This window comes from Dermacentor variabilis, chromosome 5, assembly GCF_050947875.1.
Source record: "Dermacentor variabilis isolate Ectoservices chromosome 5, ASM5094787v1, whole genome shotgun sequence".
Taxonomy (NCBI): Eukaryota; Metazoa; Arthropoda; class Arachnida; order Ixodida; family Ixodidae; genus Dermacentor; species Dermacentor variabilis.
Window position 1 is genome coordinate 115558542 of NC_134572.1, and position 16892 is coordinate 115575433.

Consider the following 16892-nt stretch of genomic DNA (forward strand, 5'->3'; position numbering starts at 1 on the left):
CGGCAAGCTGCTTCCGTTGCGGGTCACCCAATCACTCTAGCGAAGCATGCCCTCATATCGGCGATACATGTTACAATTGTAACCGAAAAGGGCATATTCAACGCGCCTGCAGGAAAGGAAAGAAAGCTAGGGAGGCAAAGCTCCGGAAACGTGTGAAGATGCTCACGTCCGTCCGAAACGAGTCGTCTGTCTCACTTAAATCATTCAACGCAGACCCATTTACTGTACCCGTGAACGTTGACGGTGTCCTACTGACGATGGAGCTTGACACCGGCGCAGCCGTATCCGTCATATCATGGCGCGAATTCCAGAGGTTGTTTCCACGTAAGCGACTTCAGCCAGCATCGTTAAAGCTGCGCACGTATACTGGGGCCATAGTAAAACCGAAGGGTCTGGCGAAAGTCGTCGTGCGCCACAACGACCAGTGCGTGGAGCTTCCCCTGTACGTCGTGGACTCTACAGGACCGGCACTCCTCGGCAGAGAATGGTTGCAAGATATTCGTTTGGATTGGAAGAACCTAGTTTTTTTTAATCACCTTGGTCTCTCTGGAGAAATATCAAAGCACTGGCAAGAAAAGCTGGAAGCCATGCTAGAAAGCCATTCCGAACTTTTCAAGGATGAGCTAGGTACCATCACGGAAGAGCAGGCCGAGCTTGTCCTTCGCGAAGGGTCACAGCCGAAGTTTGTAAAGGCAAGAAGCGTTCCCTTTGCTCTGCAACGTGCAGTAGAAGCGGAACTTGTGAAAATGGAGAAGCTTGGCATCATAACGCCTGTTGCTACAAGCGAATACGCAACGCCCTTGGTACCGGTAGTGAAGAGGGATGGAAGCCTCCGACTGTGTGGCGATTATAAAACCACCGTCAATCCCTGTCTAGAAGTAGACCGCTACCCGCTACCTCGGATAGATGACCTTCTCGCAGCGCTTGCAGGAGGGGAGGAATTTTCGAAGATTGACCTGAGTAGGGCCTACCAGCAGGTAGTTATGGCGGAAGGCTCCCGGAAACTACTGACGATAAACACGCATAAGGGCTTGTATACTATGAACCGTCTGGCTTTCGGCATTTCGTCCGCCCCAAGCATATTTCAAAGAATTATGGACAACATGCTGAAAGGGTTGGAAGGAGTCAGTTGCTACCTTGACGACATCCTGGTCACAGGCAAGACCAAGCGAGAGCACTTCCGTAACTTGGAAGCCGTCTTGTCAAGATTGCAGGAACGCGGTGTGCGCATCCGGCGCGATAAGTGCTCGTTCTTTCAACGAGAGCTCCATTATCTGGGCCACGTCATCAACGCCGAGGGTGTTTGCGCATCGCCTGAAAAGGTACTGGCACTACTAAATGCGCCTGCTCCAAAAGACAAGCAGCAACTGCAGTCATTCCTTGGGATGGTCAATTATTACGGCAAGTTTGTTCAGCGTCTCTCGACTTTGGCACAGCCGTTGTACAGGCTGCTAAAGCAAACAACGGAGTGGACGTGGGATGCGTCATGCCAGCTTGCTTTCACGGAGATAAAAGCAGCTATGGCTTCCCCTCCAGTTCTTGCCCATTATGATCCGAAGCGACCGCTTCAACTTGCCTGCGACGCATCTCAGTACGGTATAGGCGCAGTTCTTTCGCAGAAAATGATAAATGGATCAGTTCGACCGGTTGCCTACGCATCCCGCACCTTGTCAAGTGCCGAAAAGAACTACAGTCAGATCGAGAAAGAAGCCCTTGCCCTCGTATTCGGCGTAAAGAAGTTTCACTTCTACGTCTACGGTAGGTTCTTCACGCTTGTGACTGACCATAAACCACTGCAAACAATTCTCGGCCCGAAAACAGGCATTCCCGCGATGGCAGCTGCCCGCATGCAGCGTTGGGCGCTGACGCTGTCAGCCTACAACTATGCTCTTGAATTCAAGAAATCTTCCGATAATGCGGAAGCAGACTGTTTATCGCGCTTGCCGCTCGACAGCAGCGAAAAACAAACAGAAGAAGAAAGCGAAATTTTTTATTCGCTTCGTTTGGAAACGCTGCCTGTCACAGGCCAAGACATCGCTCGTGAAACGAGGCGTGATCCATTACTAAGCAAGGTACTGAACTTCACAAGTGCTGGCTGGCCGTCGCATGTCGCTGAGAAGGAGTTGAAACATTTCTTCGACAAGCGTTTGGAGCTCACAGTTCATCAAGGGTGTTTAATGTACGGCATGAGAGTAGTTGTGCCTTCAAAACACCGAGCCTTCTTGCTTGAGGAACTTCATCAGGGTCATCCCGGTATCGTAAGATGCAAAGAACTCGCGAGGAGCTACGTCTGGTGGCCTGGTATCGACGCGGACCTAGAGCAACACGTGAAGAAATGTGAAGAGTGTCAACAGCAACGGAACGAACCAGCACCGGCTCCGCTTCATCCATGGTCATGGCCGACTTCGCCGTGGCAAAGAGTTCACTTGGATTTTGCTGGACCCATGAAAGACAAAATGTTCCTTGTTGCTGTGGACGCACACTCAAAATGGCCGGAAGTTTATGTCATGCAGAGGACTACGGCGTACCACACAATTCAGTGTCTCCAAGACCTGTTCTCGCGTTTTGGCGTACCCGAGACCATCGTGACCGACAACGGACCACAGTTCGTTTCCGAAGAATTCAAGAGCTTCGTCAAAGGCTTCGGTGGTCGTCATATCGTGAGTGCAGCGTACCATCCAAGCACGAATGGCCTTGCGGAGAGATTTGTACAGACAATGAAATCTGCGTTGCGGAAAGGACGACCCCAAGACTCCTTGCAGGCAACCTTACAGACGTTCCTGGTGACGTACCGCAACACGCCGCATGCGACTACAAGAGAAACTCCAGCAAACCTTTTCATAGGTAGACGACTGCGCACGAGACTCGACGCAGTCAAGCCTTCTGTCGGGGGAAGAGTGGCTCAGCAACAGCTCTCCGATATGGTGCGACGCAAGGCACGTGAGCGACTTTTCAACATCAATGATGAGGTCCTCGTGAGGAATTACAGAGGTCCTGAGAAATGGGTCCCTGGCACTATCATTCAGCAGTCTGGCCCCGTTTCATACAAGGTTCGCGTTAGAACGAATCATGGGGTGCTCATTTGGCGTCGTCATCAAGACCAGCTACTGCTCAGCATCGACAGCTCAAAGCAGAGCATCACGGAAGATTTTATTCCAGATTTCAGGGATCCTGAGAGCGCCAACGAGCCTTTTCCAGCTGCGGCCCCTGCGGCAACGACCGACCCTCCAGGGGAGCGACGCTATCCACAGAGGGACCGGCGACCTCCTGACAGATATCAGCCATAGCATTAGTTGCATTGTATAATGTGGCAAAAGGACTTTGTGCTCATTAGGAGGAAGGAGATGTTGTGTGCGCGCGAAACCAAGCACGCGTGTTATCGCGTGCTGTCTGCGCATGCTCTCTGCCCGGCTATCTCTTATCGGGTAGCCCGTGCTGGTTTTAAAAGACCGCTCGCACGGGCCCACCGCGCGCAGTATGTAACCTGTTGGCTGCCTGCCAAGTAACAGGAATAAACGTTCTTTCGACGCTACGTCTACGCCGCCCAGTTCTTGGATGCCAGACATGACAGTTATTATAATGAGTGGTTTGCTATATCCGGGGTTACTATAAGAAGCTTGCATTGTCGCTTTTCAGAAGGTCATCAGTTAGCGAAACGGAAGTTGACAAGCAGCAGCATCACTTGCGTATCTAAGAAACGTTGGCAAGCACTGAAACGTGGAGACGTGCCAATTGAACGAGGAGCTTTTTTAGCCATCAGCTATGTTTTGGTAAGTGTAGCAAACTGTCTCGAACTGGTATTGTACGTGTATAGCGGAGCTCGGTGAATCTCGGTTGATTGCTCGAGCACGGGCTTAGTTACGAAGTCTTGTCTCTAAGAGTTAGTGACATGCAAGCAAACAAAATGTTGAACAATTTGCAATGTGGCGGGAACCGTCGCCACGTGGCCGTTGTCGTCGTTCTGCACTAATCCTGGCTGTCGTGCCGAAGGTGTTGGCATTCATGTGGTTTACGCGTGGATATGCTCTCCTTAAGCAGTTATGCAAATCAAATTGAACGAATAAATTTGTTGCGTGACAAGGAAGCCAGCTGCTATAGCACAGCCACAAATTGTGGAATAGGCCTTCAAACAACTTCACAAAAAAAGTTGCAGAAATCGCAAGAATTTGGAGTGGTACGTTTGCAACTCCACAACATCAGTAAGAAACCTAAACAGAGCAATCCCAGCAGTGGGCTGATAATGATAGAGAGTGTTAAATTGACAATATCACCACCTTAAATTACAGTTCATGTTCATTTTCTACTTATACCGCGTAATTATTGTAGTTAGTGATTATACTCGTGTTCAGTATGTCAAATTCATACATATTAAATGCGGTTTTAGACGCAGTTTACAGAGTGGTGACATTTTTTATTTATTCAGTATCAGCCTCTACAATGTCAAAAAAAATTTTGGCTACGAAGTGGGCGCGAACGGGAAAGGGCGATGGATAATAGAGTATTGACACGCGTACTTATCTTTCAGTAAGTATCTATATATATATATATATATATATTAGTAGTATCTATCTGTATCAGTAAGTAACGCGTACGTATCTTTCGCCTGTGGCCGCTCTTCACCGACTAACAAATGTTAAACGTTATTGCTCGATTCAGGACGCGCCTTCATGTATCGGAAGTTTCTCGAGTGTTATCGATGGTTGTATCCGTTGTCTGTTGTAACCGAAGCTTGTGTAATCTGATTGTATGAGCGACGCGAATGGCGTAGTGCTTTCTGGAAGACACGTGGGCACCAGCGATTAATCTGTAACCGTCGATTACTCATGTATAAAATCCAACGCGCTTGACCCGCAGATCAGATTTTCGACTATCGCCAACTGTGTTCGTCGCTATCGTTGTGCTTTGAATGTAACTTGCTTTTATGGGCACAAGTTTCGCCCAATAAAAAGTTCAGACATTCACAGTTTTGCTCCTGTGTTCTGCCCGTCACTACTACGTGAAAGTATCGACGAAGAGCAATGACAAGCAATGCCCGTTGCTTCGGTGTGTTTCCTCGTACGCGTTATAAACAAATATTCAACCACTCCTAACTAGAAATAAATGGAGTGAAGCCTGCAGTGTGCATCACTCATGCACAATTGTGCAGTTTTTGTCGTATGTGAATGCCACAACATAATGTTCCTCAACAGGGCGCACATTTTTCTTTTTTTGCAAATTTTAGACAATAATACATAGCGGTGTGCGGTGCTGAAGCTGTCAAGAACTCTCTTGTTTGTGCTTTGTTGTGCTGGTTTTTCTTCCATTTATTTTGATGACGCAGGCTAAAATGTGTTACGGTCTGCACGGTACTTTTGAGAGTCCATTGCTACATCCCGTACTCCGGAAACCGCTGCACTCAAGAGCATGACGATGTATACATCTTCCCAAATTACGGTAACTCCACCCTTTTTGTCGCTTTTTAGATCCTAGCTCGCACGTACACCATCGCACTGGTGCCATACGTCGATCCCACAACTGCCATAGTCGCATTGCCAAAGGAGATAGCCGAAGGGAAATATTTATATAATAAAGAATGACGCGAACTCAGGTTCTGTTACGATGTCAGCGGCACCGTTAAATGGCATCAACGCACTTTCTTGTGTTCTTTAAAGCACCATTGTCTATCGGCGCATACCAGCTAACGTACGTGGGCATGCAGTTTGAGTTAGCAACGCAGATATGGAAAAGGAAAGGTTCCGCCCACCTTTTCTGCTCCACTGGTACTGTTAACACTTCTCTAACATTCACCTCGAAGTTACCCTCTCGGCCTTCAACACGACCTTCCACCACCACTCCCGGGGAGAATACCACCTCGTCTTAAGTGATGCGATCTGAATAAGACGAGCTTCTAATGACACGAACAAATTTCCCACTCCCTCCGAGTTTGTCTTTGCAGAAGTCTACTGGAGTTCAATGCGACACTAAAGGACATTTAACAACGTCTGTATTGGGAGGTGTGTCTATCGGAAGGGGTGCAGAGGGTTTAAACATGAAGCGTTACCATTCGTACTTCTCAGCACACACCCCTATTTACAATTCTACTTATACCAAAAGAATAACAGCCTCTCGTTATTGAGAGTGCGATAGAGCCCGTCCGGAAGCTTCCCATGCACCGATTACCACAGTGCGTGGAATACGCATATCTTTTAACGCGATAGCGTTAAGCGCCCCATGTCACAAACGAATCTGGTGTCGGCGTCGGACATCGTTTCGCGAAAAATCATTCCGAACCACAACCACGCAGACCCTCCTTGTGGCGCAGAGGCGTTACTGAACTAATTGAATTTCTCAAAGTAAAATGCGTAGAAAAATCGCAAAGTACGACCTAAGCACAATCTACCTACATGATAGCGTCGGATTGAAATTTGAATATGCCAGAAATCAATTCTGTTACGCGGAAATTTAAACGCAAACCCCATTTCCAGCGTTTCTACCATTCATAGAGCGGCGCGGTCCGCTCGTTTCCTCGCAACGTCATCATCCAGATGGCGCTCGCCTCTGCACATCCGTAAGAAAGCGGAAGTTGCCGGGAAGCGTGACAAGCAGTCAGCGATCTTTAATTACTATCGTGTTACACACTTAAAGGCAAAGCTTAAGCATCCTCCAACTTCCTTTTTTTCGTCACAAATGCCCTGCTTCAACATATCATTTCTATGCCATGAATTTTTGAAGTTTACGCTCGCCTTTTGTCAAGGTGACGGCGACCAGCCGAAGCCACCTGAAATCGGCCACAGCTACATCGCGAAGTACGAAATGAATAGCATCGACGCCAACCACCCAGCGTGGGTCGAAGAGTATTTTGACTACGAGGGAAAGAAAGCGAAAATATCAGCGACTGTTCTAGGCGCGGAGTTTGTCGACATTTACGATTACGGCAGAGGCACTGTCACGTCGTATCGACTGTCCAGAACAGGTGAGTCCAATGTGTCCGGGTGAGTCGTGCCCCCCCTTTCTTTTCCTCTCTCTTGTTTTCTGTTGAGCTGGCATGTGCACTAGTCTGGTAATTGGGCCAGCTAGGCCCGTGAAATGAGGATTTGCTAGTATTTCCACCGGCCAAGATGTGTGCGGGAAGGCCCGTAACTGCGTCACCCTTCACTAATTCCCTCCCACATATAAGTCTTAGCTGCCACGCAAATGGGCCCAAATAAAATAAAATTAAAAAAAAATGAAAAAAGCGCACAGTTGAAAATTTGCTCTTGCCCTTCCATCTTTAGATGAGTTAAACATAAAAATTCGCACCAGGTTGTGATTTCTAGGTAATACTCTCTAATTTTAATGTCCAGTTCTGTAACGGCAGCTCATGTCTTTCTCTCTCACGTATGTTTCAGCATTTGTTATTATTACTGACATTTCGGTTTTAGTGTGCTATGTTATACACATTACGAATGCGCACGTTGTCCCGTTATGGCGTTTAATCGCTACTTTTTAATTGCCATTACTGCACACCAAAATATATACTACGGGCATCTTCCTTTACGCACGTTAAGCATTTCGGCTTAAGAGGAAGCTTGAACTCGGGTGCTCCTATCTAAATACATGTAAAAACAGAATTCATTTTTCCCTGCAACCACTGCACCAGATTTGACGACGTTTGCTGGATTTAAAATAAAAACCTATAATCTAGTGACTTGATTTTAATTTTTAATTTAGGTTTGCAAAATAATTCGCAAAAATCGGGAATGTTCATAAAATGGAACTATAAAGTTAACGACCCTGTAACTTAGCAATGAAAGATGATACCGCAATTTCGTGAATTGCGTCTAATAGCACATCTAAAGCGGACAAAATTGATATGGTAAACATGAATGTAGAAAAATTGAGTAATATGGAAATAGAGATTTTGCAGAACCCTTGTACACGACATAAAAAATTCACGTGAGACCTAAACTTATGTATAAAATTTGTCCGCTTTCGAGAGGAAGAAGACGAAGTGCTTCTCTTGCGGAACACATCTCGCCCGTCTCTGTGTTTTTCTGGACTTCTTACTGCACCTGTGGGGTCTACCGCCCCCTCCATCGCGGTGATGGATGTACAACACCCCGAGGATCCTCCCGGTTCCCGTTCACCCGCGGACATCGGTTCGAGGAAGCGAGGAAATACGTCGAGTGGTAGCGAGGACACAGAGCTGTACTGCGCATCAGGTGACGAGTCCTCGGAAGACAGCTTTCGACTTGTCCAGTACCGCAAGGCCAAACGAAGAATTATCAACTCATCTTCGGCGTCCAGCTCGAACACTGTGAAAACAGCTCCTCAGCGATGGCCTCACTCCATCCTGTTTGTGCCACAGAACACTACCGACAACCTGCGCGTCCTCAACAGGCAAGCACTCTCCGTGTATCTAGAAAACACCGTGCCAAATGAGATCAAGGATGTTAGGATAAATACTAGGCGAAACATCCTGGCAATCGATGTGATGAACCCGAGTGCACTGACCATACTACAACATGTAACGCAGCTGGGAAACATCAAGGTCCGATCCATCGTGCCAACGAATGGTGCCACAATAACAGGAGTCATCTATGACATTGACAATGAAATATCTAATGCAGACCTCCCAATTCTCATAAAACCAGCAAGCGAACACAACGTGATTGTGCATGTTGGTCGCCTCGGCAACTCACGTTGTGTGAGGATAACCTTCAAAGGGGACTGCCTTCCACCCTACGTGAAGGTCGGCCACTTTCGCCACCAGGTTCGACCATTTATTCCAAGACCAATGCAATGCTTCAATTGTCAGAAGATTGGACATGTGAAGGGTGTTTGCAGAAATTCGGCCGTGTGCCCTCGATGTGCCGAACCCCACTCAGAAGACAACTGCAGCGCAACCACGTTCAAGTGTCCTAACTGTCAAGGTGATCACTGCGCCTCTTCCAAAGAGTGTCCCCAGATCAAGAAAGAGATCACCATTCTTAAACAAATGGTGAGAGACAACTCTACCCACAAAGAGGCCGCTGTGAAAGTACGGCGAAGACGACGTCACCGACGAAGGTCTTCACGGCGGAAAACGTCAAGCTTTCAGGAAAAGTCCCCTCGTCAAGCATCATCATCAGCGGACGTTTCCAGCACTCCGAACACCAATGTTGGAAGGGAGCAAACTGCCAGATTTCTCTCCACAAAGGCATGGCCGCCACTTCCGCGTACACGACCGCCAGAAGAGCCGCAGAAGAAGCCGCCCCCAGTACAGCAAGGTGCTGTATCCGAGGAGTCGCGGAAAACAGATGAGCAAGTGATAGCACTTATTAGGCCTTTAATGAATGCCATTCGCGTGCTGCTAAGCAACATGCACACACCGTCTGCCAGAAGTGCGCTTCAAGTACTGGACGCTCTGAGTCCGGTGCTTGCCACCCTTGAGTAGATCATGGCCCCACAGCCACGGTCTTTTAGGGAAGAGGTCCGACAAGCAGCTATTTTTCAGTGGAATGCCCGCGGACTCAGAGCGCGCCTTTCGGATTTCCGTCGCTTCGTGTTCGCCAATATGTTTCCCATTATCGTCATTTGCGAGCCGAACTTATCGAACAAAATCAGGCTTTCTGGATATGAATCATTTATGTCGTCAGCTGTTTATGAAAACAGTAAGGTTTTGGTGTTTATTCGCCGTGACCTCACCTACACTCATCAGCCTGTACCACCTAATGACAGTAATCAATATATATGCCTAAACGTAAGGAAAAAGAATCTGGCCTTCACTTTTGTAGGCGCCTACCTATCTCCGTCAAGTCGATTTGATTGCAAAAGACTACGAGACATTCTTTCCTCAACTTCCGATCCCTGGGTCATCACTGGAGATTTCAACGCCCATCATACACTTTGGGGAAGTCCGATCATCAACGCAAGAGGCAGAGCTCTGGTATCTTTCGCCTCCAGTAATGAACTTTGGCTGCTGAATGATGGAAGTCCTACGTTCTTACGTGGCTCCACGTACAGCAGCTGTCTTGACTTGGCTTTCGTCTCACGAAGCCTAGTCAGACGTGCAGGGTGGTTTGCGGACATAGAGACGCACGGAAGCGACCATATCCCCACGTACATCAAGATCAGAGGATTGACCGCTTCCAAAATACGGGATACGATCCAAAGAGTGGACTGGCCTAAATTTCAGTCTATTATGGAAGAACACTGCGACGCCACTCCATCTTTCGACTTGGAAGAGGCAATCAAGAGCGTGGTGCAAGACACTATGCGTACTCTAACATGCTCCTCGAAACTTAATGATTTTGATGTGGAACTAGAACGACTTCGAGCAATCCGACGACGTGCTGAACGAAGATACCGACGTACGAAAACAATGGACGATCTACGGACCGCCAGGCGCACGCAAAAGAAGATACAGCGCCGGTTAGACAAGCTCGAATCGCAACGTTGGGCTGCCTTCTGTGAGTCGTTAGATCCACGCAAGCCTTTATCGCAACTATGGAGAACGGTGCGCGGACTGCGGACACTTCCCGTACAGCGATTCCCATTCAAGGCACTTGCCCACTCTCAAAAGAGATCGGAGATTGACGTGGCAGAGGATTTCTGCGCCAGATTATCCGGCCAACTCACAGCTACCAACATTCCATCGCCTTCGAGCAGCTGTCCGCCACCACGTGATCATCGGTTGGATCTAACATTCTCGATCCACGAACTTAAGGCAGCATTAGCTTTGTGTAGCCGCACATCAGCGCCAGGACCTGACGGAATTTCCTACCGAGCTCTGTGTCACCTGGGGGAGCGAGCGAGAGGGGTTCTTCTTGAGGTGTACAATGAATCTTGGAGAAATGGCACGCTACCAACAACCTGGAAGACAAGTCGCCTTGTTCCACTGCTGAAGCCTGGCAAGTCGCCGTTGGAGCTCTCATCATATCGCCCGATCGCTTTGGCGAGCTGTGTGGGCAAAGTAATGGAGAGGATGGTCCTAGGACGCCTGGAGTGGTACTTGGAGTACCACAACACCTACCCAGATGCCATGGCGGGCTTCCGACGCGGTCGATCATCGATCGATAACGTCGTCGACCTGGTGACCTACATTCAACATGAGAAACACCGTAAGCGTCTCTGCGCATCCTTGTTCCTCGACGTTAAAGGGGCGTATGACAACGTTACGCATGAAGCCATCCTCTCTGCTCTCGCAGAGGTAGGAGTGGGTGGTCGGATGTTTCAATGGATACGGAGCTATCTATCCATGCGATCCTTCTTTGTAAGCACCGAGGAAGGCCATACTTCCCTACATTATAGCTACCGCGGCGTCCCCCAGGGTGGTGTTCTTAGCCCCGTGTTATTTAATCTAACACTAATTGCTCTACTTGAGCACGTGCCAACCACAGTCAGGCTATCAATGTACGCAGATGACATCTGCATATGGACATCTGCAGTAACACGCCTACAGCTGCAAGCGAGAATTCAGAAAGCCGCGACACAAACTGCTATCTACCTCCGTAATCGAGGCCTGGAAATTTCCTCCGAGAAATGCGCACTAGTGCCATTTACGCGCAAACCCATGGCAAACTACAGTGTAACGATAAATGGCCAAATAATACGACGGGTCCGATCGTACAAGTTTCTAGGTGTCATAATAGACAGGGACTTGTCATGGAGCCCACACATATCTTACGTGAAAAAACGGTTGACAGGCATCTGCCACCTGTTCAAGTTTTTCGCTGGCAAGACCTGGGGAATGTCGCCTAGTGCCATGTTACAACTGTACAGGGTGCTTTTTCTGGGATTTCTGCGATACAGCTTGCCAGCAATCAACAACACAGGCAAAACGAATCTACGCACAATACAAAGTCTTCAGGGTCAAGTGCTCCGGATCTGTCTAGGCCTGCCTCAGAGTGCTTCAACAGTGGCTACGATAGCAATCGCTAGAGACCACCTTGTCAAGACCCACATTGAAATTGAAGTACTCAGGACCCATATAAGGCATCTAGCCAGGACTCCTCGTCACCATTTAGCCTCTCTACCAGCGGACAGGCCACACACATCTTTCAGCCAAACGATAACTGCATATGATGAATCATCGCCAGCTTGTTTCACTCCGGCTGCGAGACCTTCGATCCCTCCATGGTGCCTCGCTCAGCCAAAAATCAACCTCGCAATACCTGGCATCTCGAAAAAAGCTGATCTGTCATCACCAGCCCTTAGACAGCTCACGCTACTATATTTGTACGAGAACTACCGTGACTCTACGCATATTTACACTGATGGATCTGTCCTTCCAAGCAGCTCCGCGGCGGCAATCGTCATACCAGCGAAAGCTACAACAATCAAGTTTAAGACGACCCACGCGACAACATCGACGGCAGCAGAGCTCGCAGCACTCTTTACTGCTCTTCATCACATTGGTGATGAACCGCCACACAAATGGACAATATTCTGCGATTCGAAGGCGGCACTGCAGTCTCTACTGTCACCTTTACGACGCGGACCGCACGAACAACTAATATTCCATATTACAGAGACATTACACCATATAAGTGATGCAGGCCACGAAATAACCTTTCAGTGGCTTCCAAGTCACTGTGGCATTATCGGCAATGAACGGGCGGATCACGCTGCCCGCTCAGCCCATACTGAGGAGCGCCACGTCCCAATTCCTCTTTCTAGAACTGACGCGGCACGGAAGCTCCGCCTACTTGCTCGGCAGTGCACCGCGTCGCAATGGAATGAGCCACATTTAAGAAATCCACGACTGTACTCACTTGATCCAACATTAAGTCTTCGAGCGCCATCACAGCTTCGCCGTAGAGACGCCACACTTTTATATCGACTTTGGTTGGGCGTTGCCTTTACTAAAGCCTATGCCTTCCGCATAGGGATGACCGACACCCCAACCTGTGACCACTGCGGCCATGAAGAATCAATTGGCCATATTTTGTGCGCCTGCCCGCAGTACAGTCCACAGAGGGCATGCCTTAGCCACGAACTTGACCAACTGGACGACCAACCGCTATCCGAAAAAAGAATTCTGCAACATCGAAAGGACCTACCGTCACAGAAGAAGGCCGTGCAAGCGCTTTTGCGCTTCTTGCGATCTACCGGCCTGTGTGAACGACTTTAACTGGAACGCCTTTTGTGCGTGTGTCTCCATGTGTGCGCGTGCGTTTTTTGTTTTTTTTTTTGCGTTTTCCTCTCTGTCATCTTTCTAACCCCTATCCCCCATCCCCAGTGTAGGGTAGCAAACCGGAGACTCATCTCTGGTTAACCTCCCTGCCTTTCCTCTTCATTCTCTCTCTCTCTCTTTTGTCCGCTTTCAATGATCTAATGGATTCCTTTTACAAAACCGCGATATCTGTTCTTGGTGAAGAGCTAATAATGTGTAAACTTCATGCTTCTATACTATTTAAACTTTCGAATTTTTGAAAATTCTTTTTACAAAATTCAGGCTCTAAATCGAAATTACGCCTCCAACAGTTACTAGAATTTAACTTTATCTCTGAAATGCAACAAATGTCATCAAAATCGGTCTAGGGGTTACCAAAAAAAACGTTTTTGCTTTTTACATGTACTTGAATAGGCCGTGTCGGAGTTGGGCCCGAGCTAAAGCTTCCTCTTAAGCACTAAGCTTAAGAGTTCAAGCACATTAAGCACATCTTCTTTAACGTATTTGATTGCACGCGAAATACGCAGCCCGAATTGAAGCAGTCTTCACTTATTGCATCATTGCTCACCCTATCCCTTCGCCAGTACAGTATAGCAAACTGGTTGTTTGTTTTCCCGTTAACTTCCCCGCCTTTCGCACCTCATTTCCCTCTCTCTCTCCCAGAGCGCAGTGGTTGGAGTTCGAAGATTGAAGACACCTGCGAGACAGTTGAAATGGCGAAGTTCAAGCCGGCGTTTCCAATTTTGTCGTACCCTTACTCCAAGGAGGCTAAATCTGGCCCACAGCCTATGGCCACGTCCAACCGAGCATTGAAGTACGGCCCCCCGTACAACTACACCTACATGGAACTATACATTGGCAAAGAAACCCGATACGAACAATCAGACCTTTTCAGGGGCTGCATAAATGAAGAACACCTGAATTTTTCCATTCGCTCGAACTTCTATTGGGGACGCGGTAAGTATCCGATTCTGGACAAAATGACACTGATATCTCGTGGCTGAAGGCATTACGTTGGGCGACTAATTGTGATCGTGCAGTTGTCGACTGTGGCAGTACCTGCCCGTATCATTTTTATCACTCATTCATTCACTCGTGCATAATATCAATAAATGAATCACTGAAGCAGAAAAGAAAGAAGTGGAGCAAGTGGTATTCGAGCAAGGTGCGCCGGTTTCGACAAGGGGGCGCACGCGATCTCTCAGACACTTTAGGATTTCCATGTATAGAAAGCAGTGTTGATAGTTTTACTTTCACTTATAAATTCTCAGCCGCGCAATTCCTTGCAGCAAAAATACACAATCACCGTGACTGACGTCTTTTTTTTTTGGAGGGGGGAGGGGGATTGCTGACTCCTCTTTTGGCTTACACTCTTTGCTACAGGACAGCTCGATGTCGTATTCGTAGATCTGTGTTGCGTCACCGGTGGCGACCTTTTGCGAAAATTCGTCGCTGCTGACTAAAGTTTTATAATAAATGTAACAATCTCATCGCCGCAACTTTGGCTCAGAGATCAGCATTCTCGGCACCACATTGGTCCATAGCCTTTTTATTCCATAATTTTCAGGAAATATCAGTTGAACGGACGGCTTTCCCAAACCGAGTGCTTCCATTATCATTCCACCAGTCACTGAGCACATGAAAACGGAAACAAATGATATTTTCATCTTCATATCTGCCAACTCTACCAAAATTTTCGTAAACTTTACGAATTTGGGATCATTTTGCGATTTAACGAACGTTGCATCGTGTTTTATCAAAAATGCTGTACACGAAAAAGTTTCGCTCGTCGGTCTCCGAACCTCCCGTTGGAAGGTTTCTGTTGCGAAAAAAAAATGCAAGAGAGGCGCTTGCTTTGTGCAAGTTGATACAGACAAGTTCCTGAAGCAAGCAAGATCTCCAATAATAAAGGCTCTGAAAGAGTTACCGCGATGTAAAAAAAAAATTATTTGCTTGTCAGCATCACTTGTTCCAACTTTGCTGCTTCTGCATGCATGTGTGCAGCGTCTAAAGCTAAACCGTCGTTAATCAAGTAATTGGTATCCCACAAAGCACGTAATCTCAAGGAAAACCCTAAATAAGTTCGTGCGACCACCCTCTGCTCCTCCCTTCCTCTTCCGCTGGTCTCGTGCCCCAAGGAACTTTACGAATGTTAATATTCGCCGGTTGGCAGGTGTGCATAGTCGCAAGCAATGGAGCGCATCCTTAAACTACATTTTTGGGGGGTTTTCACGACCTGCCTATACTTGAACGTAGTTCCTCCATTTAAGGCATTCTTTCTTTAGACGTTTTGCAACATTTGATTAATTTCTCCACCATTCTTTCCCAATCCCGAAAGACATATGATATTGATCCTTTGTTCTGTCTGTTCATCGATCACCTTTTCGACAGACTGAAAATGGGTTGCGCAAAAAGTGCAGGCGTATAATTCCGCTTTGTCATATGGCCGTCCGGCTCGTACCAGAGAATAACCGAGTCACTTTGAGCGAAAAGCGAGATACCAGTCCCGCTAAATTATCTCCCACTGTTTTATCGACCCACTGAATGAAAATTGGGGCAAAAGAACTCATATATGAACAAACCATCGTAGTGCCTAACCTACACTGTTTAAGGTTCGCTGCGCAAGTGAGCACTGCTAGAAAAATCATCTTGTTTCAGCATAAACGAACTCCGAATACGCATTTCTGAAGGCAGTGTTGTGTACAGAAGTACATTATGAAAGTAGTCACGAAGACCTCTCTGTAATTTCGTCCACAGTTAAATCTCGCCACTGCGCCTGAGCGTTTTGTAGCAGTTGGCTCGCTAAGGAACATGAACGCATTTAGCTGCGTTTTAACCGAGATCTAGATAAGACCTTACCATTCTGGTTGCCAAAGGCAAGCTAAAATAGAATGTTAGATAAGGCTTGATTGATATATTGGTTTTTCGCTATGCTTCTCAACATCTCTTAATGGCAATTTATCGCCATTAGTGGCCTTTCCTATTTTTTATAGTGACCTAACCATACCGCCAATGACGTCAATGTGTGCAGTCAAATTGACAGGTTTTCTTTCGCTTATTTGCGTATTTACTTTAAAAATATACAAAGAAATTACAGGTATTATTCCTTCATTAAAAAAAAAGCTTCCGAGTACACTGCACTGCTTCTTTAAACAGCGCACGGTACCTGAACTCCGCAGCTCAATATAGCAATATGTGACACCGCGAAAAAATGCTTTCAAAAGTAAAAATTTTCGTTCGCAGTTGTCTTGCTTCTAGGGCGTGTCTTTCTCTCTGTCTTTCTGACACGAACCATGTGCTTTTGACCAACGATAACTACAATTAACGTTATATATAAGAGACACCAAAATAAACGAGACTTTTAGATGACCACAGCAACTTTACTTTGTTTAGTTTTTCATTAGCTCCATGTTGTCATCGTTTAGTTAATTTTGCTATTTTATTAGTAACACCCCAAAATGATTGCCACAAAACGCTTTCCCCGCTGTCACCTAACGTGCGGCATTGCACATCAATTTCGCAACCATAATGCGACCATAGTTCGCAAAGCGCTAGCCTTAAATGTAAGAGGAACAGAAACATTCATGACGTCGCGGGAAATAAAAATGAGAGGTTTGAGATTCTTCGCCTGCGTTCAAAACAAACATGTTTTATTAGCAATATAAAAAAAGAAAGAGCAAAGTCTGCAGATCGAACGCCCTGGGCGAATCGATGTTATGCGAAGGAGTTTGCAGGCAGGTGAGATCGTCGTTTGGCCTTCTTCAAAGAGCTACTACAT

The 16892-nt window shown here is 47.1% G+C and overlaps 1 protein-coding gene across 1 annotated transcript in view; it reads left to right on the forward strand.

Moving 5' to 3' along the window:
* LOC142583078 (uncharacterized) overlaps positions 1 to 16892 on the forward strand; it is a 34042-nt gene that overhangs the window by 4343 nt on the left and 12807 nt on the right. Inside the window, exons 2-5 of the mRNA XM_075693368.1 lie at positions 3637 to 3770; positions 5321 to 5433; positions 6734 to 6952; positions 13778 to 14071. Coding sequence (XP_075549483.1) covers positions 3763 to 3770; positions 5321 to 5433; positions 6734 to 6952; positions 13778 to 14071 — 634 coding nt within the window. The 5' untranslated portion in view covers positions 3637 to 3762. The remainder of the gene's footprint in view (positions 1 to 3636; positions 3771 to 5320; positions 5434 to 6733; positions 6953 to 13777; positions 14072 to 16892) is intronic.